Source organism: Ursus maritimus, unplaced genomic scaffold, assembly GCF_017311325.1.
Source record: "Ursus maritimus isolate PB19 unplaced genomic scaffold, ASM1731132v1 scaffold_1, whole genome shotgun sequence".
Classification (NCBI taxonomy): domain Eukaryota; kingdom Metazoa; phylum Chordata; class Mammalia; order Carnivora; family Ursidae; genus Ursus; species Ursus maritimus.
The window spans coordinates 31,791,156-31,815,287 of NW_024423343.1; the positions used below are offsets into that span (position 1 = coordinate 31,791,156).

Below are 24,132 nucleotides of genomic sequence, written 5' to 3' on the forward strand. Positions count from 1 at the left end.
ATCTGCATGGATACTCTTAACTACTATTTAAAAAAACCAGTCAGTCTCTTAATATTTCAAAGAGAAAAGATCATTAAAACTGTTTTTAAATGTAGTCTTTCTCATGACCAAAATATCATGTATAAACACCTATTAAATGATACTTTCCATCAACGGAATGTAAGATATAAAGTGTATAGGCTTATACCTTCATAACTACAGTAATAGAAAACATTGAGTGCTTCCACTGCAGCTGGCCCCCTCTGTTTATAGCCAAAAATCAGATCTATCCATTCATGAAGATGAGCAGAAACATATTCAGACTCCTAAAAAAAGAACAAATAATATAGAGATACCTTCCAACTACAATGTAAATATTGGTCCTTTAAAAAAGTAAGAGAAAATTAAGCATTTCTACACACAAATCTTACCACTGTAAATAAAATTATCTCAAAATCACGTTAAATATTTAATCAGTATCTACCACATATTTTGGATATATTCTATCTAGTATAATGTAGACCTATTTGTTAATATTTAATAATACATGTACACCTCTTAACTAATGGGTAAAGACAACAACTCAAGTATTCTAATAGCTGAAATATCAACAACAAAAAACTTAATGATGGCTATGGATATATATTTGCTGTGAAATTTCCATTGAAACAGCTATCTAGAAATTCAACTGAAAGAAACAAACCAGTTGGGGTTGATTAAAGGTGGATGAAAATCGTTCCCTCCAACCTACCTGACCTGACACCACCCCAATATGAAGGTGGACTGTGGCAGACAGAGGCTTGAAGGACCTCCTGAAGCTGGTTAGTGATGGTTTGAAAGACAGTATGGGACTTGTTACTGGAGACAGGAGAAAAGGGGGCTCAAGTTTAGTTCCATTAATGATAGAAAGAGTACCTAATCAACTCATGAATCTGGGGATAGAGATTTCTTTTTTGGTTTTTATTTTAGTTCCAGTTGGTTAATATACAGTGTAATATTAGACTCTGGTGTACAACATAGTGATTCAACACTTCCATACAATGGGTGTGGGGATGGGTTAAATAGGTGATGGGGATTAAGGAGTGCATTTGTTGTGATGAGCACCTGGGTGTCATCTGGGGATGGAGATTTCCATGCTAATTGGTTCTTTTAGCTGCCTTCTATAAAGTGTGGAAGGAGTAAGATGAGTTTAAAAAAAGAACTATTCATGGGGTGCCTGGGTGGCTCAGTGGGTTAAGCACATCTGCCTTCGGGTCAGGTCATGATCCCAGAGTCCTGGGATTGAGCCCCGCATCAGGCTCCCTGCTCAGTGGGGAGCCTGCTTCTCCCTCTCCTCCCTGCTCATGCTCTCTGTAGCTATCTCTCTCTTTCTCAAATAAATAAAATCTTTAAAAAAAAAAAAAAAGAACTATTTAGGTTTTAAGCGTAACTTAAAAAAAAAACATAAAGGAGCAGGTCTTGCTGGGGTCCAAATAAAATTATTTCTCATTCCCAGGATACTAGAGGGCAAAGACCCTCTGCGAAATGGCAAAGGTCAACGATCAAATCAGAGGTCACCAGTAAAACATGGCCTCAGGCGAAAGTTTAGTTCAAGAGTGTGGCTGTGAAGCAATCTGCTGAGACTTCAAATATCTAAGGTGTGCTGCATAGACCCACTCAACTAGAAAACAGAACACCTTAAGAATCTTATTTTTCTCACAGTAGCCTCCCACTGGGCCCAAAGGAAATAAGGGGCTGTTTTCTAAAGTAATGTGAAATGGTTTTTATCCAATAAAGTTGATGCGCAAGAAACCCATAAAATTTTCAAAGATACTGTATTAGTTCAGACTGAAAGAGGTAGAAACATTACAAAAAGGATGAGAGAACTTTGGCTTTCAATTTATTGTGGTTAGGTAAGAGGCTGACAAAGACACTCATGAGAACACTTTTCTTTTTTTTTAATGTAAAAGAATGACTCAAAGCAGGAAGCTAAGAGCCAAAGGGTAAAACAAAATAGCCATGGAGAACCACTCAAGGAAAAGCACTGGGCTCTAATGAAGGAACTGAAACCATGTCCCTGCTGGAATTCTGAATTGTTATAAACCAGTTACTGCTAGGTACCTCTTGTTTTTTTCTTCCCCACCTTTTTAAGTTAAATTCTATGCCCAGTGTGGGGCTCAAACTCATGAGCCAAGAGATCAAGAGTCACATGCTCTATGGACTGAGTTAGCCAGGAACCCCTTTTAATCTCCCTTTTGAATGAAAGTGTCTATGATAGTTCTTCTGTCTTTGTTACACTACTGTTGTTATGTGGGGACAGATAACCTGTTTCTCTACTTCACAGTCTTCAGATGCAGGAGCAGACAAACCTGAACAGTTTTGTGCCCACATGGATTTGATTTAGATTACTAACAAGATTCTGGACTTCAGACCTCATGCCTTAATGCAGGGATCAGCAAACTATTTACTGCTTGTGGGCCAAATTTTACTAGCTCCAGATCTGTAGAGTAGTACAACAAAGCCACATCCATTTTCTTTTGCATTACAGTGGCAGAATTTTGACACAGACCTTAAAGCCAGAGAAAATATTTACTGTCTGGTCCTTTATAGAAAAGTTTGCAGATCCCTGACTTAAAGGTCCCTGTCATGAGACTTTGGGAGGATCTGCAGAGGAAGTATATACATTTTGCGTGTAGGAGGAATGCAAATAATTTGTAGTCAGAGGGCAGACTGTGTGTGGAGGATTAAAGATGGTTGCAAATTCTTTTTCCCTCCCACCAAGAGATGGAGTTTACCCTCCCTCCTCTTGAATCCGCACTGACTCTGACAAGGTGACAGAAGTGCTATGACCGTTCACAGCCTTAAGCCTTAAGCAAGCATGGAAGCTTCCAATTTTGTACTCCTTCCTGAGCTGTAGACATGTACATGTCTGGTTACCTAGCTAGAGAGACCACATGAAGAGGAGATATCCTGAGATTACATGGGAAGGAAGAAAAGCCCAGCATCCCAGTGTCTCAGTGCAGCCTCCAGATGACTCCAACCTCAGCTGCTATGACTGCAAGGGAATGAGAACCTCAAGCAAAATGAGAACTGCTCAGTTGAGACCACTTAACTCACAAAACTGTGAGAGATAATAAAATGATTATATTTTAAGCCACTAAATTTGGGGTAGTTCATTGCACAGCAATACATAACTGAAACACAAGATTTTAACACATTAATATAAGGAGCATGTCAACTAGGGATGTACTGTATGGTGACTAACATAATATAATAAAAAATATTATAAAAAATAATATAAGGAGCATGTCTTCCTAAAATCCTAGACTCCTACTTCATATCATAGATAATATAGAGAAATGCATCTGAGAAGTTTCTGGCTAGCTAATAAGTAAGATTATTTTTCAGAGTTGCTTAATTTTTTTTCCCAATTCCTTATTCATGCATAGTTTTATTGTTTACAAATATTATGATCTAATCCTGAATTTCATAAATTTGACATACTATATACTAACGACAAGGAATGTTTCCAAGTATTGGCCTAATTAGTTTCAGACTCTGAAACATTTCAGTTTAGACAGAGAACTAAGTGGACTATTGTGGGGGGGGGGAGCGTCATTTACAAAATGACACAATATCAATGTTTAATTTTCACTACTCTTTTAATCCCAAACTGGAAATTCAGCTAAAAACTAATATTTTTTAAAGTGGAATTTAGGATTTAGCAGTCATATTAAAAACTTACTGAAATCCTTCAGAGAAAACAAAAATGTACTCATCCTTTGTTAGATTTTTTTTTTAAAGATTTTATTTATTTATTTGAGAGAGAGAGAGCGCGCACGCGTAAACACAAGCCGGGGGAGGGGAAAAGGAAGAGGGAGAGAATCTCAAGCAGACTCCACATTGAGCCCGAAGCCTGACAAGGGGCTTGATCCCAGGACCTTGAGATCACGACCTGAGCTGAAATCAAGAGCTGGACACTTAACCGACCAAGCCACCTAGGAGCCCCTCATTCTTGTTAGATTTGAAACAAATGTGGGAACTACAAAACACCAAACAACACCAGCTTGGTGGTTGGAACAGTTTAAAATACAACAGGCAGTTATCTTATAGAACTTAATATATATGTATTTTTTGCTATATATCCACAGGACTATACCATATTCTTACTCTATCAGAAGATTCATAACTTCAAAATCAATTACCATATTATACTTTCTACAACAGTATACATAACAGATGACAAATTAATCTAGAAAAATAATTAATAGCCAGATATACTTTAGTACATTCTCTAGAAAACACATGCATCTCTATCTTAGTAATCTAATAACTAAACACAAAAATCTTACCAGAGCTTTTCTATGTTTATAGATGAAATCTTCAGCTGACTTAGCCCATTTGGGAAGAATAACGTCATTTACTACTTCTTTGGAAACTTGTAGACAACCCAAGTTAAATTCTAAGACAAGTAAAAAATAAATGCATCAAATCATTTTAGATTTAAATAAGTCAAGTAAAACAAATTCAAGGGCACAATCCTTAGCAAAACTGAGGCTTTTTTCCTTCTCTAAGAGTAAAAGGTGAGAACCATATACCCTTCTTGATCTAAATTTATTGAACAGGTAAAAATAATTCTTAACATATTGAAATGCATTTTATCAGTTGATTAAAAAGGTAAATGAAAATAAAATACTTTTAAATTGATTTCTGGTTGAGAAGTGGGGGCACTATAGATAAGACCAAAACCTTAACCTAAACAAAAATGCAATATTCAGTATTCTTCTTACATTAAAAATAATTAATACAGTCTTTCTAATGGTTAATTTACAAAATACAGCTCCTTAGTACTTTTCAGTATTACTTACACTTTAAATTCACTCATTGGAAATATTGTATTTGTCATGAAAGAAAAAATATGTATTTGTACACCACTCTTCTAAGTAGATACTGACATCATAACGATTTGCTCATATCATTAAAATATAGTATTTTGACAAAACTGTCCCAAAGATGAGGTTTTCTTGTTTATACAGCATGGAAAGAGAAAAGTGTTAACATAAAAGACCTTCATAAAAGAAGCTGCCTTAAAATATCAGTGTGTCCCAAAGCTGGAGAGAGGTTTGAATGTCATAGAATGACAGGATGCACAGGGCCTGTGGCTTTGTTAACCCAGCTACTACTGTGTAACAGATGTTGCCAACCTGCTAGCCATCCCTCCTTATTTGGTAGCAGAACCTTGATTTTATTCAAGTATCCATCCTTGTGCTTTATTTTATGCCTGTAGCAGGCTGACTGGTGTAAGGACAATGACGAGAGGTTATAAGAAAGGATTTCTCACCCTTAAGAAATGACCCAAAGAATTAACAATACACTTCTTTCTAAGATACTATTGTATCTGCCTTGTGAAGCCTAGAAATGCTTCCTTCAGTCATTTGTAACCATGAGAGGGACTAGCCAAGGACAAAGCCCAAACACTTAGAACAGGAGAATGAAAATACAGAAAGAACTTGGCTTTGATGATTTTGTTAAGTTACCTGAATACTACCATACCCTTAGGGTTTTCATTGCGGAAAATATTAAAATTTTCTTGCACAATTTTGAGTTGGTTTTACTAATATTTGTTTTACTAATTAACAGTAATATTTGTTGACATTCTAAGTAATGTACTTTGCTTTCTCCCACCTAACTCATTTCAAAGAAGCAATATACAGTTAGAAAAAGAAGTCAGCATTGACAGTAGTGCAAGACAGCAACCTGCTGTAACGAACATCAGAAATTATCAAGCTAAGAGTATCTTAACTGCTGTGTCCAAATTTAATCTGCTCATCCCTCCTACCCTGGATACCCTGCTTTGGAGGCTCCAGTCCTATGTCTAAGAGTCTGGGATCGGAGTCTGTCAATAGATTCATTTGATTTTCTGAAAGTGACCGATTTTAAATGCCTTATGCTGAGAAATCTGATGCCCTGCCTCCAACAGCATGTCCCAGAGTGCATGATCAGAGGACACAAAGCCCTGGATACGCTCTCCCTGGTGTGGCAAACAACTCTACTAAAGAAGCAAAGGGTCAAACATCAACATTTCATACTAGGGGAGGAAAAAGAAGTTGGTAATGGTCCTTTGATATTGTAATTTCCCTTAAGAAGACCAGTAGTAACAATCTTGTCATTTTCTTACTGTGCTTAAAAATAAATCTAAAATTACTTCATGGAGGAAGTATTTGGATATTTTTAAAGACTATGTTTGGCTCCATAATTCTCTACTTCAAAAACATAATATGATTTTTCAAACACTGTGGTAACTTATAGCCTACCATTAATTTCAATTTACTTCCTCTCTTCTGCTCCAAACCAGGAGTCAGCCAACTTTTTCTATAAAGTGTCAAAGAATAAATATTTTTTGCTTTTGAGCCCCGTGGTCTCTGTTGCAACTACTCAAATATGCTGTTACGCTATGAAAGCAGCCACAATCCATACGTGGAAGAATTGGCTTGGTTGTGTTCCAACAAAATTTTATTTATAAATAAATGAGTTTATCCTGTGGATTTGAGCCATGACCTACAGTCTGCAAACCTCTGGTCTAAATCCTCAATCTTATCTAACGCAAACACTTTTTTTTCCTTTCCCACCCCTAACTCAAACACTTTTAGCCTAAGTGGCTAGCTAAATGGCTGAAATAGCATATGGCCATTTTTGTTTTCTAGGAAACACTGTACTCTGATAAATTCTCTCACCAATTCAAATTTGACTCATTTATCATGGTTTACCACAGCACTTCCTTGGAGGTCTCAGTCAAACCATATCACTGAATAACAGAATGAACCTTAAATAATCTATAGAATATCACAAAAATGTCCTGAAAAGTATTTTTCAGGATCCTTCACTGGGACCTATTGAGTCAAAATTTTTAATCTCTTTATTTCTTACGATTTTGATTTTCCAAAAACTCTGGGAAATAGAAGAATTCAGGAATAAGTTCCTTCACATCATATGGGTTGTCCATGAGAGCCTGCCAGGTGGCAGGGATGGAATGGAACTGTCGATCTGCACAGTCAAACCTGCACGTGGAGATTGACAAGAGAACAGTGAGTATTTAAGGTGATCAACAACAGCCATGAAACAAGCCTTACACTTCTTCATTCATCTTTCTCTTACTGTCTAAAAACACAATTTGGGAGGCACCTGCGTGGCTCAGTCGGTTAAGCGTCTGCCTTTGGCTCAAGTCATGATCCCAGGATCTTGGGATCAAGTCCCACATCGGGCTCCCTGCTCAGCAGTGAGCCTACTTCTCCCTCTCCCGCTCCTCCTGCTTGTGCTCCCTCTCTCTCTCTGTCAAATAAATATATAAAATCTTTTAAATAAAATAAAATAAAATAAAAATAAAAGCACAGTTTGCTTTTCCTTCTTATGATTATCTTTCAAATTTTGTTGCCAGGAACTAAACACTGTCACTTTAATCACTAGTGTCATTTTAGTTAAAAGAGCTGAAAACCAAATCACACTGGAGAAAATTTTCAAGTAATTAAATTAAATATAAACCTAAGAGACTTACAGAAAGGCCCAATTTTTGCTGAGTAAAGTTCATTATAGTAAAGAAAGTTATTTGGATATTTTAGAATCACAGAATTTCAATATCATTATTTATATACATGATTAACAGATCCACAGGAATCCTGCTGATTTGTCCTCTATACATAAATACCTTTACAAACTCTTCTGCTATAAACCAGAGGGTAAGTTAGGGAAATAGTTCTGTGGCTAAAGCTTTTTATATTTTACTTGCATGTACTATTATTTTATTTTTAAGTTCCACGACAGGCCTATGGTAGTTGAAAGAAGCTCAAGTAGTCATGTTGCAATTTTATTATACTGTTTTTATGTATTTTCTATTCACAAAAAGCATAACCCCCCCTGTTTCATCTCCCTTGATATTGTTTTCCTGGATTTACTTAGTAATGACTTACCAAATGACATTGATGACTATTTTGACTCTTCTTATGTCTACCAATCTTGGTTTGAGGTGGAGCTGAACTAAGCAGAACTCTGAATTTAATTACAGTCAATGACTGGGTCATTAATAAAGTCTAATGATCATGTATTCAAATTCAAGGAGATAGTTTTAACGGTAGAATTGTTTGTTTGGGTAAGGGAGAACAGCTTTACTGAGATATAATTTACATATAATTCACAATTCAAGGGTTTTCAGTATATTCGTGAGTTGTGCAACAATCGCCACAATCAATTTTAGAACATTTTCATCACTCCAAAAAGAAACCCTGTATCTTATCAGCAGTCACTCTCCATCCACCCTATCTCCACTCTCTGGCAACTACTAATCTACTTTCTGTCTCTATGGATTTGTCTCTTTGGGACACCTCATGTAGATCATACAACAAGTGGCTTTTCATGTCTGGCTTACTACATTTAGCATACTGTTTTTGAGGATCATTCATGTTGCAACATTCTTTTTATCTACTCATGGCCAAATAATATTCCGTTGTATGGATATACCACATTTTATTTATTCCATTATCACATGACAGACATTTGGGTTGTTTTTACTTTTTGGCTACTATAAATAACGCTGCTATGTACACCAGTATTCAAGTTTTTGTGTGAACATATATCTTCAATTATTTTGGATGTATAGCTAGGAGTGGAATTACTAGGTCATATGATAATTTTATGTTTAACCCTTTGAAGAACTGCCAGACTCTTTTCCACAGAGGCTATGGCATTTTTCATCTCCACAGGCAGTACATAAGGGTTCCAGCTTCTCAACATGCTCATCAACACTGGGTATAATCTGTCTTTTTTATTATAGCCATCATTGTAGGTGTGAAGAGGTATCTCAATATGGTTTTGAATTTCCCTGATAACTAATGACACTGAACATCTTTTCATGTTTCTTGGACATGTGTATATCTTCTTTGGAGAAATGTCCATTCAGATCCTTTGCTCAGGTTTTAATTGGGTTATTAGTCTGTTTATTATTGCATTGTAAGGGTTATTGCATTGTAGACTTCTAAATACAAGTCCCTTATCAGATACACAACCCACGAATATTTCCTCCCCCTGAATGGGTTGTCCTTTTCTTGATCTGTCTTTTGAAACACAGAATCTATTTCTGAAGCTTTGTAATAAATCACTTACTGTTAAAATCATTAAAAGCTGAAAAGACCCAGTTATATTTTAATGGGGCGAAAATTACCTGCTATCATGTAAATGTAACATTTAGAGATGGTTAATGTGATCATGGGGACAGAGTCTTTTCTTGAAAGCCAAGGCTTAATGTATTAAAGATAGGAGTAAAGGTTAATTTTGAGAGATAAAAACTATATGCAAAGAGAGTAGAATAGGAAATGTTTGCATAGCTTGATTGGGTGCATAGGAAAGGTGAAATAGTAATGTTAAAGAATAAGACAACATGGAGATAAAATGTGAATAAGTAAGGAGCTAAAAAGGATACATGGAAAACCGAGCATTTCATAAAGAAGTTTCTTTAGGATTATTAGGAAAGTGTGAAACATAGTAAGTTATAACTCTGACAGGTAATGTGATAATACAATGGTATCATAGACCTGTGTGGGTTATGTAAGAGCCCCTCATTCCTCCTTCTTATTCTTTAATAAATATTTTAAAGAGGACTACATAGGCATTGGTTAGGTTTAAATCTTTGGTAGATGTCCTGGACCTAGGTCTAAATCAGTTCAAACTCTCAATCTCTGGCAGGTTCCTAAAACCAGTAAGAATCACAAAGCTACACTACATAACAGTAAAAAGGAATTTTCCTTAAAAGGTCATTTGTGTAAGTCAATTGGAGTGGCCCATTCTCAAACTAGTTTGGCTGTTTTTATCTAGAGGTTATTAAATCAATCAAAATCTGAAAGAGGAGAATAAAAAAGATAAGGTCCTTTTATACAGTACATAACATGAAGGCAAAGAGTTTTCAATGCTAACATGTAGTCTTAAGAAAATAGCTTATTTACCCAAAACATACCTTCCACTCTGAAGCTGGATGTGGAGGGTGGTGAATGGTTCTGTACGAATAAGATAGTGCATAACCCCAGCAGAATTTGAGTAGTGAGTACCATAATGAAATTTATCAATAGTGCCCATGGGATCCTCAAAATTTTCATATCTAAAAAAAGAAACTAAACTTTTGTAACCACAACAGTAATATTAACTTAGGAGGACATAAGGTTGTATTGCATTGCTAGAAACATAGTTTTTAAGAAGTTCTTATTAATATTCATTATTTACATATTCATATCATCACACCAAGTTAATAAATGAAAAAATATTATTCATTAATACTTTTCTCTGAACGTAATATCACTAGAAACAGGATTCTGGAAGAGTTTCATATTATGCAATAATACATATTCACTGTAGATAAATTAGAAAACACAGAGAACCAAAAAAGGAGAAACTTAAAATCAAGCACAGAGATAATTAACATTAACACTTTGATGAATATCTGTCACCCTTAATGTATAAGTTAATACACAAATATATTTCAATATAAAATGCTATACATAATATATTGCTCACAACCTATTTTTTCATTTAACAATTTTCTATTTAGGTCTTTCCAAATGACTGAATAGTCTACTTTTTAACAGTATCTGGTATTTATAACAGTAACGTATATGAATGTATGACAATTTAACTATTTCTTTAGTTTTAGATATAAAGGGTTGTTTCCATTTTTCTGCTACTGTAAGCAATGTGATAATGAGACATCCTTTTGTGGCCAAGGTAATGGAAGAAAATATGGAGGATCAGTCAAGAATTCTGGAAATGAATGCCTAACAATTAAAGGAAAAAAAAAGGTAAGATAGGAAGGAGGATAATGGATAGGAAAACCTAAAACAGATAGTAAGGAAAGGATATATATATAGTGATTCTGTAAGCACTACCACTGTGTAATTGTTTTGAATGGTGCTTTGAATACTGACATCTGAATTAGTGGGTATAAAATCGGAATAAGAACAGTTTTTGGAGGAAATAAACAGTAAACTTTTCAAACCAAGACAGTAGTTAGTTCATTGAATTGAGGCCAATTTCCTTTTACTTGTAAATCATTAATATTCAGGGGAATAAAAACTTTCAGGTCAAAGTAATCACATCTATGCAAAAACATATACTATTGAAATTTAAAACAACATTTCCTGTGGAACGGTATTTTAAAAAGCTTGTTTTTTGTTATTGTCAGACAAGTCTGACTAATGGTAGTGATGTAACATATACACAGCAGAATTCCACTTACTAGTGGAATCAAGTATCAAACAGTACAAACAGTCTTAAGGTAGATTTGCAAATAAATGAAAAAAAAAAGTACAATCTACTCTCAAATAAATATATGCTGTTTGCAAAATAGTTTTTTGCCCTTATTATTAGAAGTCATAACTGACAAGTCATCCATAATTTCACATGGAGAAAAAGGGAAATTAAGATTATTCTCTTACCTGTCAGCAGCTTGCTTTAAAGAAAAAAAACTGTAAGACATTCATAGGATAGATCATAAATATACAGAATTATAAAAATTCCTTTCCTTATTAAAAGACAGCAAGTTTCTACACATTTCACTATACTTTATTCACACTGTTTGTGAATCATAGGTTAGCATTAATTTTATATCTATGAAAATATTATATTAAATTAAGGGGTATTTTTGCATGTTAGAGATTAGTAACTCTAAAATACCTGGGAAGAAAAATTACCCTTCGGCATAGACAAGGTGAAAAGAAACTAAACAAAATCAATTTAAATTTGGCAAAGAAGTGAAATAAACTGACTATAGTTAAGATACTTGAGGGAGGGGCGCCTGGGTGGCACAGCAGTTAAGCGTCTGCCTTCGGCTCAGGGCGTGATCCCGGCGTTGTGGGATCGAGCCCCACATCAGGCTCCTCCGCTATGAGCCTGCTTCTTCCTCTCCCACTCCCCCTGCTTGTGTTCCCTCTCTCGCTGGCTGCCTCTATCTCTGTCGAATAAATAATATCTTAAATAATATCTAAAAAAAAAATTAAAAAAGATACTTGAGGGAAACTGATATATTTTCAAGAAGACATAGTGAAGGGATTATCAAATGTAGTTGTGCATTTTAAAAAAGTAAAACTTGGCTGTCCACAGTAGATAGAAATCAATGCAAATTCAAAATACCATCTAAAGTGATGGGTATCTTTCAAAAGGGATAAAAGGCACTTACTTTTCTCGCATGGCTTTGGCATTTTTATCATTAACTACCCCAATTGGTTTGGAAAGATCTCGAAATACAGATGGGTTATTAAGGTCCAACTCTTCTGAAGTATAATCTTGCAAAATCCAGGGAAACTAAAAGAGCCACAATTTACAATTTAGACATTCCTTTCCAGAGAAGCTCCTATTTCCATATGTAAATATCAAATGCTTATCTAAAGACAAAAAGGGATAATCTTTAAAAATATTTATCCCTGTTTCAAATGTTTATTCATCTTCAGGTCCATAACCAGAAGCATTATTTCTTATAATTCCACTGGAATGTTTTCAGTAAAGTGAAAAAAAAAAGCTTTTATTATTTAATTATTCTTCATGTTTATATACTTTTTGAAGATAGCAGGTAGAAAATATACAAAAGGCAAAAACAGTTTTTGTATCTTTTTTAAAGACGAAAAATAATCATCATACACATACATTTTTGTGTATTATGAAACTGAAAGGCAATCCCATATTTATGAGATTTCTGTAAAACTTACCACAGGATACTGTGCAAGGTCATTATAGGTTCGTCCTGCCATTGTATTTATTTGAATGAGGTAGTCAAAATTTGATATCTCTCTGTTCACCCATTTCTAGATAGTACAAGAGCAAAATCAAAATTACCTTAAATTTTTAATAGTTAGTAACTATTACTAATAGTACTAACATAATCTTTTGTTCCCATTATCTTGATCATCTTACTAATCAAAGGAATGGGGCTTTAAAAAAGGGTTAAATCGATACACTTTTCCTAAATTTCCTTCCTTTTAAAAATTGGTCTTTAGAAAAGGAAGAGAAAATTAAATTTTTTTAAAAGAGATTTTACTGATTTATTTGACAGAGACACAGCGAGAGAGGGAACATAAGCAGGGGGAGTGGGAGAGGGAGAAGCAGGATTCCTGCTGAGCAGGGAGCCCGATGTGGGGCTCGAACCCAGGACCCTGGGAACATGACCTGAGCTGAAGGCAGATGCCTAACGACTGAGCCACCCAGGCACCCCAAATAGTTTTTTTTAAAGAATTTATTTCTTTATTGTCAGAGAGAGAGAGAGCATAAGCAGAAGGTGAGGCAGGCAGAGGGACAGGAAGAAGCAGACTCCCTGCTGAGCAAGGAGCCCAATGTGGGACTCGATCCCAGGCCCCTGGGATCATGACCTGAGCCAAAGGCAGACACTTAACCAACTAAACCACCCAGGCATCCCAAGAAAGAGAAAATCAAACATAAATCTTTTATTATAGTAAAAAAAAATCATAAGAATTTTTTCCAACTAAGTTATTTTATTTAAATATCTTAAAATGTCAATTTTAAGACTGACCAACATCGAAAATTTTGTTATACACTGAAATTTTCAGAAGTGCACATATGAAAAAAAAATCCTAATGCACTAAAATGATCTATAAATTTTAAATAAATACTATCTTAACTATTCTCAGAGAACTGTCTTGCTAGAGCAACACATGAGATTTTGCTACATTAGATACAAAATTTTCTAAAGAAAAATAATCACTATTTTCTTTTAATCACTACCCTGTTAATTACTCTACACAGTATGGGTATGCACAAGAATTTTGCTGACAGATTAACATTCACCTTTAAGTTTACTGTTTGCCTTAAGCAAAAGATATATTTATGGGCCACTAGAGACTATGGACTCTAGGAACCAAACTGAGGGCTTCAGAGGGAAGTGGGGTGGGGGATCGGGATAGGCCGGTGATGGGTATTAAGGAGGGCACATATTGCATGGTGCACTGGGTGTTATACACAAGCAATGAATCATGGAACACTACATAAAAACTAATAATATACTGTATGGTGACTAACATAACATAATAAAAAGTTAGAAAAATAAAAAGATATACTTATGGGAATGGTGCAAAATGAATCTATGGGGCGCCTGGGTGGCTCAGTTGGTTAAACGTCTGTCTTTGGCTCAGGTCATGATCCCAGCATCCTGGGATTGAGCCCCACATCTGCTCAGTGGGACTCTGCTTCTCCCTCTCCCTCTCCCCCTGCCCCCCGCCCCCAATTGTGCTCTCTCTCTCTCGTTCTACTCTCTCTCTCAAATAAAATCTTAAAAAAAAAGAAATGAATCTCTCTATATAGATTTTATAGAAAGCCCAATTATAATTATTCTTCAGTGCTAACTTCAGAATACTTTAATGAATAAAGTTTATTCCACAAAAAAACAGGAAATGTACTCCATTAAATAATGCTTATTCCATAAGCAATACAAAAGAATTGCTGATAGCTTTTGAACAAGAGCAACACTTAAGATTATGATTAAAGCATATGTAAGAGGCAGGAGAGAGTCAGGAGGCAGAGACCTGAATGAAGAGACTACTGACAGTCCTGGAAAGCAAAAAAAACAATGGCCTTTCCTTGGATGTTGGTAGCAGAAATTCAAGATATACTGGGATACAGGTGAGGATATAATATACAAGAGCATTAATTAGATTTTTTTTTTTTTTTTAAAGATTTTATTTATTTATTTGACACAGATAGAGACAACCAGCGAGAGAGGGAACAGGAAGAAGCGGGAGAGGAAGAAGCAGGCTCACAGCAGAGGAGCCCGATGTGGGGCTCGAACCCAGAACGCCGGGATCACGCCCTGAGCCGAAGGCAGACGCTTAACCGCTGTGCCACCCAGGCGCCCCTAATTAGATTTGGCTAATAGATGAAATGATTTTTTTTTTGCTGTTTTCCCCCATGGGGGTCTTTTGTATTTTCCCACTTTTTACCTCATGCATATATTAATTTTATTATTAGAAAAACCCAACAAACCCACCTGTTATATTTTAAAAAGATAAAATTATTAAATTAGAAGAATTCATAAGATATGCCCATGAACCAAATGGTATGGGAGCTGGAGGACAGGAACCGTGTTAGTGAAACAGAAATATTCAAAGATAGGGGCGCTTGGGTGGCACAGCGGTTAAGCGTCTGCCTTCGGCTCAGGGCGTGATCCCGGTGTTATGGGATCGAGCCCCACATCAGGCTTCTCCGCTATGAGCCTGCTTCTTCCTCTCCCACTCCCCCTGCTTGTGTTCCCTCTCTCGCTGGCTGTCTATCTCTGTCAAATAAATAAATAAAATCTTAAAACAAAAACAAAGATAATTCAAAAGATCAATTTGAATGAAAGAATGGTTGTAATAACCAAAATAAAATAATCAGAAGAGGAAGTTTTTGACAAAAGCCTGAAATATAATATGAACATTAAAGCAGTGACTGAAAATTTCCTACCTGTGTCAATCCTGATGCTCTGAATAATTCCTGTGGTGATCTGGTTCCATAACTATTTGGAGAATGAAGTGACAACAGTCTGCTATATACTTTGTTTCTAACCTATAAAAAAACAGCATTTTATAGTTTAAAAATTGATCAAGGCAAACTGGGATTATAGCTTTTATAATTGCTTTATTGAAATATAACTCACATACCACAAAATTTACCCTTTTGTAGTATACAGTTCAGTGGGCTTTTTTTGGTATATTCACCGAGCTTTGCAACCATAAACATTATCTAACTCTGGAATATTTTCATCATCCTTGAAAGAAACTTCATACTCACTAGCCATCACCCCCTCAATTCTCACTCCCTCTCATCCCCCTGATAACCACTGATCTACTTTCTGCCTCTACAAATTTGCCTATTCTGGACACCTCTCATAAATAGAGGATTATGTTTTAACTACTCTACCAGGTTTGGTGAAGTCAAGCCATCTATTTTTTGAAAAAGTTATAGTGTATAATGGAATGATCAGCAGATACTGAATCAGAAAATCAGCTTGAGTCCAGTTCAAATTTAGTCCTGTCATTTACTAATCATACTGGAAAATCAATTAATTTACTGAGTCTCATTTGTACATTAACCATAATAATCTCTACCCTTACAGTTTTCTGAATTCTTCAAGGCTATACAAATGTAAAGTAATAAAATTCATTTTTGAACTTCAGTTTCCTCATCTGTAAAAAAGGAGTAACAGAATTTGCCACAGTGAATCTGAGGGTTGTTATGAAGATCAGAACCATATACAAATGCGCTTTAAAAACTACAAAGTTATACAAATGTACAGTATTCAACAGGAGCATGGTTGGTTTAATTACATAACATACCTTCCTAAAAAATACAAGTTTCATATATTCCTAAGGGGAAATTTTATTTTTAATAGTAAAAAAAGTATCCTTTTGTAAAAATACAGAAATGCCCTTTAAACGTCTGAACAAAATCATCTATAAGTAAACCTGGATCCCACAAATGAACAGAAACTTAGTTACTGGCTGTGCTAATCCAGATCCTCTCAGAAGTAGATGAAAAAAAATAGAATTGAATATTCAAGGATTTTATTAGGAGAGATGGCTGTGACAGAAAATGAAGAGAGAGCTAGGCAAGACAGGGAGAGCTATCAGAAAGTGATGCAAGTCTGACCCTAAGTGAGTAACAGAGGGAAGGAAGGTTGGGGGCAAGCATCCCAAGTAACGTGCTGAAGATACACAGTTATTGCTGGAGTTAGTTATCTAGACTCAGGTAATCTGGTTTCGGGGGTAATCTCTTAAACCACGTACACTATTCAAGAATTTACTCTATTCCCGAAAGAAGTACCTGCTCCATTATTATTTAACTGAACCAAACCCATTTCATAAATCCTGTCATATCATATATATTGCATATTATTTCACAACTGGATACTGCGAGGCGTCTGTTGGCTGATACCCAATATTCTACTGATTTATCTACTCATACATAAAAACTGAAAACAAGCACCCTAAAAATGCTCAAACGTAAATCCCAACAAAATTCATTTACTATTTAGCTCCTAAGGCATATATTTTTTCCTCTAATATTTTGATTTCACAAATGAGTAGATTCCAAAGTTTCACTATAGCTTACCAGCTGGAAAATTACTTCAAGCTAACACTGTGGGGCTTCCAGAAAGGTAGCATCTTACATACCTCTTTTTTGAAATTGAGAAAGTAGTTGGATTGGTCAACATGAAAAATCTCAAGAGCTGACCTCCTTAAATTGTAACGCCGCAGGTGAATCTCTCGAACTTGAGAATGAGGCCACTTGAAATCAAACCCCACTCCTGAAAACAGAAGAAATCTTGTGACCAAGGTACCATATGAAGTTACTCATATTATGCAGAAAATACCTATTTCCTGACAAAAGTAGCACTTGGGGAAAAGGAATTAAATTTCTGTTTCGCAGAAATCATTTGTTAAAATTAGTGGATGTTTACATGGTTTTATTTATTTTTATTTTATTTTTTTGAGAGAGAGTGCGTGTGCACATGCGTGCAAGGGGGGAAGTGGCAGAGGGAGGGGGAAAGAGAGAATCTTAAGCAGTCTCCACATCTAGCATGGATCTGACTTGGGGCTCAATCTCAAAACCCTGAGATCATGACCAAAGCTGAAATCAAGAGTAGGATGCTCAAGTGTCTGAGTCACCCAGGAGCCCCTATATGGTTTAAAACTTTAAAAAAATTCTATAGCTATTCCATTTCCTTCTCATGAGAACAGAGAATAATCCTGATTATTATATCTCAAAAACTTTTTCCTTTTCTCTTTATATCAGCATTTTAGATGTAAATATCCTTTTTGTTTTCAGATAAAGGATTAGCTGAGAAGCTGATGGAAATAAATGTACAAATAAGATTAAGATTGCATTTTATAACAAGTTTACAGCAATCTCCTCTCACCAAACCTTTTACAAAACATTAACAAAAAAAGCATTCCCTTTAATACACTGTTGAATAATAAATTGAATCAAATATTGACTTTCCAGTTTCTCCTTTTAGATGACTGACCACAATTTCAGTCCTATCTTATTGTTTTCTTCTCATTAATGATGGATAAACTGGATACTTAACTATTGAACAACAGAAATTATTCCCCCAGAACTCCTCACCATCTTCTTTTTCAATGCTGCAATCATAGAAGTAAATGTGTTGAGTAGTGATTTCTAATCTGCCAGGAATCACATCAATTATAGTAATGAGTTCACAGTCTTCCGACAACACCAATTTTTCTTTTTGATCCTGTTCTTCTTTCTCATCACTGTAAAAAAAAAAAAAAAAAAAAAAAAAATCAACCAAACAAAAACCACCCAACAATGTATTCTGTGTAAATGGAAAAGGGTATCAAGAAAGCATATTTGAATTACCTAAAAAAAATTTCACGGCATATTAAATTACTTACTGCCCAAATGTCATTGCCTAATAACTCAGTTTCCAAAAAAAACTTTTACATTTTAATTGTATGTGACCCATTAAAACAAAATATTGTGAATTTTTAAGACTACTGGCAGAGAACAAATCAAACATGCAGCAATACCAGTCACGTGATTTTAGTTATATTCAGAAGACATGAATTGAGCCAGGGAATATATGAATCTCTGAATAAAGGACTGCATCATTAGTGATATTTTATAAATAATTATCAGAAGCACTAATTAGGATTGATTCTTAAACTGTAAAATGAGACTTTTCGAGAGTAACTAAATCTAGGTAATATACCCTGACAGGGGGACTGGGGATGACACAAAGAGCTACTATTGCAATACCTTACTTAGGGTGAAGTCACCTTGTATTAAGAGAACTGTTATACTTTATTTTTATTGGAGAAGATAACTGGGAAAGGTGAGTCTTCTGGTGGTTTAGGTGACTTCTGACTGCCAAATACAGAAATGGGAACTCCTTCCACTCACATCTGCCCCATTTCCAGGATAGCAATGAGTAAGTCTAATTTTGTTTTTCCCCCGGTGGAGTTCCAGCAGGAAGCTCTACAAGTATCACCAACCTAACTGGTGACAAAAAAAAATTAAAAAATTAAGAATGTTTTCCTAAACAGTGAAATTCCAATATTTACAGTGATGAAATAGAGAAATAAGTGACTTAAAAGAGTAAACAGCCTGAGGGTTATTTATATTTTATAAAATAAAGGGTTTGGTTTTTTTAGCTTGTAATTAATGAAACTAACATATCCATTGAATTCACTAGTCATTAAAACGAGAAAATAAAATCCCTATTAAAAGGCTGACTAAATAATCTACCAAAAATAGCACCCTATATAACTAACCCTACTCAGTTCCTTGAAAATTATCAAGGAAATCTTAAAAATTATTAAAATTATATGAACTTATTTACGTTAACAAAGTATACTATTGAACCTGGTCAATTTGTAATACCAACATAAGTTCCAAAGAAATAGATGCCAAGTTTATAATCCATTAAAAAAGTGATGTTCAGAATAAATTATATATTTGGGTCTTAATTACTCATTCTTGGCTGAAGGTGAAGCTTTACAACAGAAAGTAAAAGGGCAGATGTGTAAATCACGGAATTTGAACACATCCCCTAAAGCACACACAGTTCCACTGGCAAAGAATGGCACTCTTCTGGAAAAAGGGGTTTAAATACAACCAACTAACTGATTATTGGCTGACCACCACGCTATACTAACTTTAAAAGGCCAGGCTTCTTTTAAAAACAAACCTTTGGTTAAAAACAAGACAAAGTAAAACAAAAACCCAATGAGTACAGACATCGCTGGCAACACGCAGCAGGTAAGACATACTTCACAGAATTAGTCCAGGAAAGTCACTAAACAAAAATATCAGAATAACTGCCATCAAGGAGGGAATCAGAAGCCAGAGTGGTTACAATTTATTATTTAAAATGCACGGTTTTCATTAAAATTATGAGACATACAAAAAAAAAGTAAAAGTATGGGCCATACAAACAAAAGCTGTAAAAAGAAACTGTCATTGGGGGACCTCAGATGTTCAACTAAGCATACAAAAACTGTAAAGTAGCAATCATAAATACATTAAAAGAACTAAAAGAAACTATGCTTAAAGAACTAAAATGCATTATGCCAACAAGCCTAGTCAAATAGAGATTGGCAATTAAGAAATTACAGGAGAAGAAAAAAGATGGCGGAGGAGTAGGGGACTTTTTTCAGTTGGTCCCCTGAATCGAGCTGGATATCAACCAGATCATCCTGAACACCCACGAAATCAGCCTGAGACGTAGGTAGATACATCTGGATCTCTACAAACAAACATCTCTGGTGCTGAGTGTTGAGGAACGAAGAGGGGAGCCATGAATCTGCGCACAGATATCAGAAGATAAACCGAAGGGGGAGGGAGCCAACGCGCTTGGGCACCGGGAAGCAGTAGCCTCCTGCACTGAGGTGCTGGCCGGATTCGGGGAACAGGAGCTGCTGAGAAAGCAGACTCAGATGGGGAGCTCGGGAGCATGCATGCGACTAGACTGAAAACCGGAGCTCTGGAAACTGGGGGTGGCTGGCGGTGTTAGAAGCACAAAGGACAGAGACGTGTGGGCACTGGGAGTGAGGACTGGGAGAACGGCTGTGGTGCACACAACCCAGGACACTGAGGGGGTTTTAGCAGCACCGACAGAAACAGAGTTAAAGTGGCCAGGAGAGATTAGTAGAGAGCTGACTGCGATCTCTCTGTTCTGAGACAGAGGCTAGGATACAGCCACTGCTGCTCTGACTCTCAGAAGAGTTACAGAAAACCACCAGGAAGAGCCGCCAGAGAACAAAAGCCAGGAAATACTGATTTGCATTGTGCCCATCCTGACCCACTCTCACGGGGGACAGGGCAACTCTACCCAAACAGGGTTGACTGAGTATCAGCACGGCAGGCCCCTGCTCCCAGAAGGCAGGCTGAAAAATCAAGAAGCCCACATCCCTAAGGTCCCTATAGAACAAGTGCACATTGCCTGGGTCCTGGTCAATAATTTGGGCTCTGGGCATCCCTGCAACCTCTCCTCGTCAGAAATGACAAGGAGGAGAAACCCCCAAAAAGGAAAGAAAAAGAGACTGTGGCCTCTGCCACAAAACTAATGGATATGGATATAACCAAATTGTCAGAAATGGAGTTGAGAGTAACAATGGTCAAGATGATGTGTAGGGTTAAAAAGAATATTAATGAAAATATTAACGAGACTATAGAATCTCTAAGGGCGGAAATGAGAGCGAATCTGGCAGAAATTAATAAATGCTATGAATCAAATGCAGCCTAAACTGGATGCTCTGATGGCCATGGTAAATGAGGCAGAAGAACTAATTAGTGAATTGGAAGATGGGATGATAGAAAAGAAGGAAAAAATGGGAACGTGGCTCAAAAAAATCCAATCTCAAGAATGTAGATTACAGGACATTACTGACTCAATGAAATGTTCAACGTCAGAATCATTGGCATCCCCGAGCCCTACAAGAGATATTAAAGGGGGTTCTATAAAAGTAAAAAGACCCCAAGAGTGATACAGAGAGAAATTTACAATCTATAGAAACGAAGACTTCACAGGCAACATGACATCATTAAAATCATATCTCTCATAATCACTCTCAATGTGAATGGCCTAAATGCTCCCATAAAACGCCACAGGGTTGCAGACTGGATAAAAAGACATGACCCATCCATTTGCTATCTACAAAAGACTCATTTTGAAACTAAAGATACATCCAGACTGAAAGTGAAGGGATGGAGAACCACTTTTCATGCCAATGGACCTCAAAAGAAAGCTGGGGTAGCAATTCTCATATCAGACACATTACATTTTAAATAGAGCAATTCAGTAATATGGCAGGATACAAAATCAATGCTCAGAATTCAGTTGCATTTCTTTTTTTAAAATTTCTTTTTATTTTTTTTTGATGTAAAGTTCGATGATTCATTAGTTGCATATAACACCCAGTGCACCATGCAATACGTGCCCTCCTTACTATCCATCACCAGCCTATCCCATTCCCCCACCCCCCTCCCCTCTGAAGCCCTCAGTTTGTTTCTCAGAGTCCATAGTCTCTCATGCTTCATTCCCCCTTCTGATTACATTTCTACACACGAACAGTGAGACTGAAGAAAGAGAAATTAAGGAATCAATTCCATTTACAATAGCACCAAACATTATACAATATCTCGGAATTAGCTTAACCAGAGAGGTAAAGGATCTATATTCTAGAAACTACAGATCACTCTTGAAAGACATTGAAGAAGACACAAAAAGATAGAAAAATATTCCATGCTCATGGATTGGAAGAATAAACATAGTTAAAATGTCTATGCTACTCAGAGCAATCTGAGTAGCCATCCCGATCAAAACACCAATGACATTTTTCAAAGAACTGGAACAAATAGCCCTTAAATTTGTGTGGAACCAGAAAAGGCCCCGAATTGCTAAGGAATTGTTGAAAAGGAAAAACAAAGGTGGGGGCATCACATTGCCTGATTTCAAGCTATACTACAAAGCTGTGATCACAAAGACAGCATGGTACTGGCACAAAAACAGACACACAGACCGATGGAACAGAACAGAGAACCCAGAAATGGACCCTTGGCTCTTTGGGCAACTAATCTTTGACAAAGCAGGAAAAAACATCCAGTGGAAAAAAGACAGTCTCTTCAATAAATGGTGCTAGGAAAATTGGACAGCTATATGCAAAAGAATGAAACTTGACCACTCTCTCACACCATACACAAAGATAAACTCCAAATGGACGAAAGACCTCGATGTGAGACAGGAATCCATCAAAATCATAGAGAAGAACATAGGCTGTAACTTCTTTGACATCGGCCACAGCAACTTCTTTCATGATACATCTCCAAAGGCAAGAGAAACAAAAGAAGAAATGAACTTGTGGGACTTCATCAAGATAAAAATGTTCTGCACAGCAAAGGAAACAGTCATCAAAACAAAGAGGCAACCCATAGAATGGGAGAAGATATTTGCAAATGACACTACAGATACAAGGCTGGTATCCAAGATCTTTAAGGAACTTCTCAAATTCAATACACGAGAAACAAATACACAAATCAAAAAATCGACAGAAGATATGAGCAAATACTTTTCCAATGAAGACATACAAATGGCTAACAGACACATGAAAAAGTGTTCAAAATCATTAGCCATCGGGAAAATTCAAATCAAAACCACCTTGAGGTACCACCTTATGCCAGTTAGAATGGCAAAAATGGACAAGACAAGAAACTACAAATGTTGGAGAGGATGTGGAGAAAGGGGAACCTTCTTACACTGTTGTTGGGAATGCAAGTTGGTACAGCCACTTTGGAAAACAGTGTGGAGGTCCCTCAAAAAGTTAAAAATAGAGCTACCCTATGATCCAGCAATTGCACTACTGGGTATCTACCCCAAAGATACAGACGTAGTGAAGAGAAGGGCCATATGCACCCCAATGTTCATAGCAGCATTGTACACAATATCTAAATTGTGGAAGAAGCCGAGATGCCCTTCAACAGACAAATGGATAAAGAAGATGTGGTCCATATATACAATGGAATATTATTCAGCCATCAGAAGGAACAATTACTCAACATTTGCAGCAACATGGACGGGACTGGAGGAGATTATGCTAAGTGAAATAAGTCAGGCAGAGAAAGAGAATTATCATATGGTTTCACTCATTTATGGAACATAAGAAATAGGAAGGAGATCGGTAGGAGAAGGAAGGGAAGAATGAAGAGGGGGTAAACAGAAGGGGGAATGAACCACAGAGACTATGGACTCCGGGAAACAAACTGAGGGCTTCAGAGGGGAGAGGGGTGGGAGATTGGGATAGGCCAGTGATGGGCATTAAGGAGAGCACGTATAGCATGGAGCACTGGGTGTTATATGCAAACAATGAATCATGGAACACTACGTCAAAAACTAATGATGTTATTATGGTGTCTAACATAACATAATAAAAAATTTTTTAAAAACCTGGAAAATGTGTGAAGTATAAAAAAAAAAAGAAATTACATATATTTGTAAAAAAGGAGCCAAATGGAAAATTGTCAAATCAAAAAGCATAATAACTAAGTGAAAAATTCACCGGAAGGACAAAATAACATATGTGAACTTTCAGAAGAAAGACCTGGGACTCTTGAAGACAATTCAAAACAAACTGTCCA

At 36.3% G+C, this 24,132-nt stretch overlaps 1 protein-coding gene across 1 annotated transcript in view; it reads right to left on the reverse strand.

Moving 5' to 3' along the window:
• NBEAL1 (neurobeachin like 1) overlaps positions 1–24,132 on the reverse strand; it is a 186,347-nt gene that overhangs the window by 33,632 nt on the left and 128,583 nt on the right. Inside the window, exons 36-44 of the mRNA XM_040641841.1 lie at positions 18,103–18,251; positions 17,148–17,281; positions 15,439–15,540; positions 12,696–12,791; positions 12,170–12,294; positions 9,959–10,099; positions 6,886–7,016; positions 4,311–4,420; positions 188–305 (exon numbers count right to left, since the gene is read on the reverse strand). Of these exons, the coding sequence (XP_040497775.1) occupies positions 188–305; positions 4,311–4,420; positions 6,886–7,016; positions 9,959–10,099; positions 12,170–12,294; positions 12,696–12,791; positions 15,439–15,540; positions 17,148–17,281; positions 18,103–18,251 (1,106 nt within the window). The remainder of the gene's footprint in view (positions 1–187; positions 306–4,310; positions 4,421–6,885; positions 7,017–9,958; positions 10,100–12,169; positions 12,295–12,695; positions 12,792–15,438; positions 15,541–17,147; positions 17,282–18,102; positions 18,252–24,132) is intronic.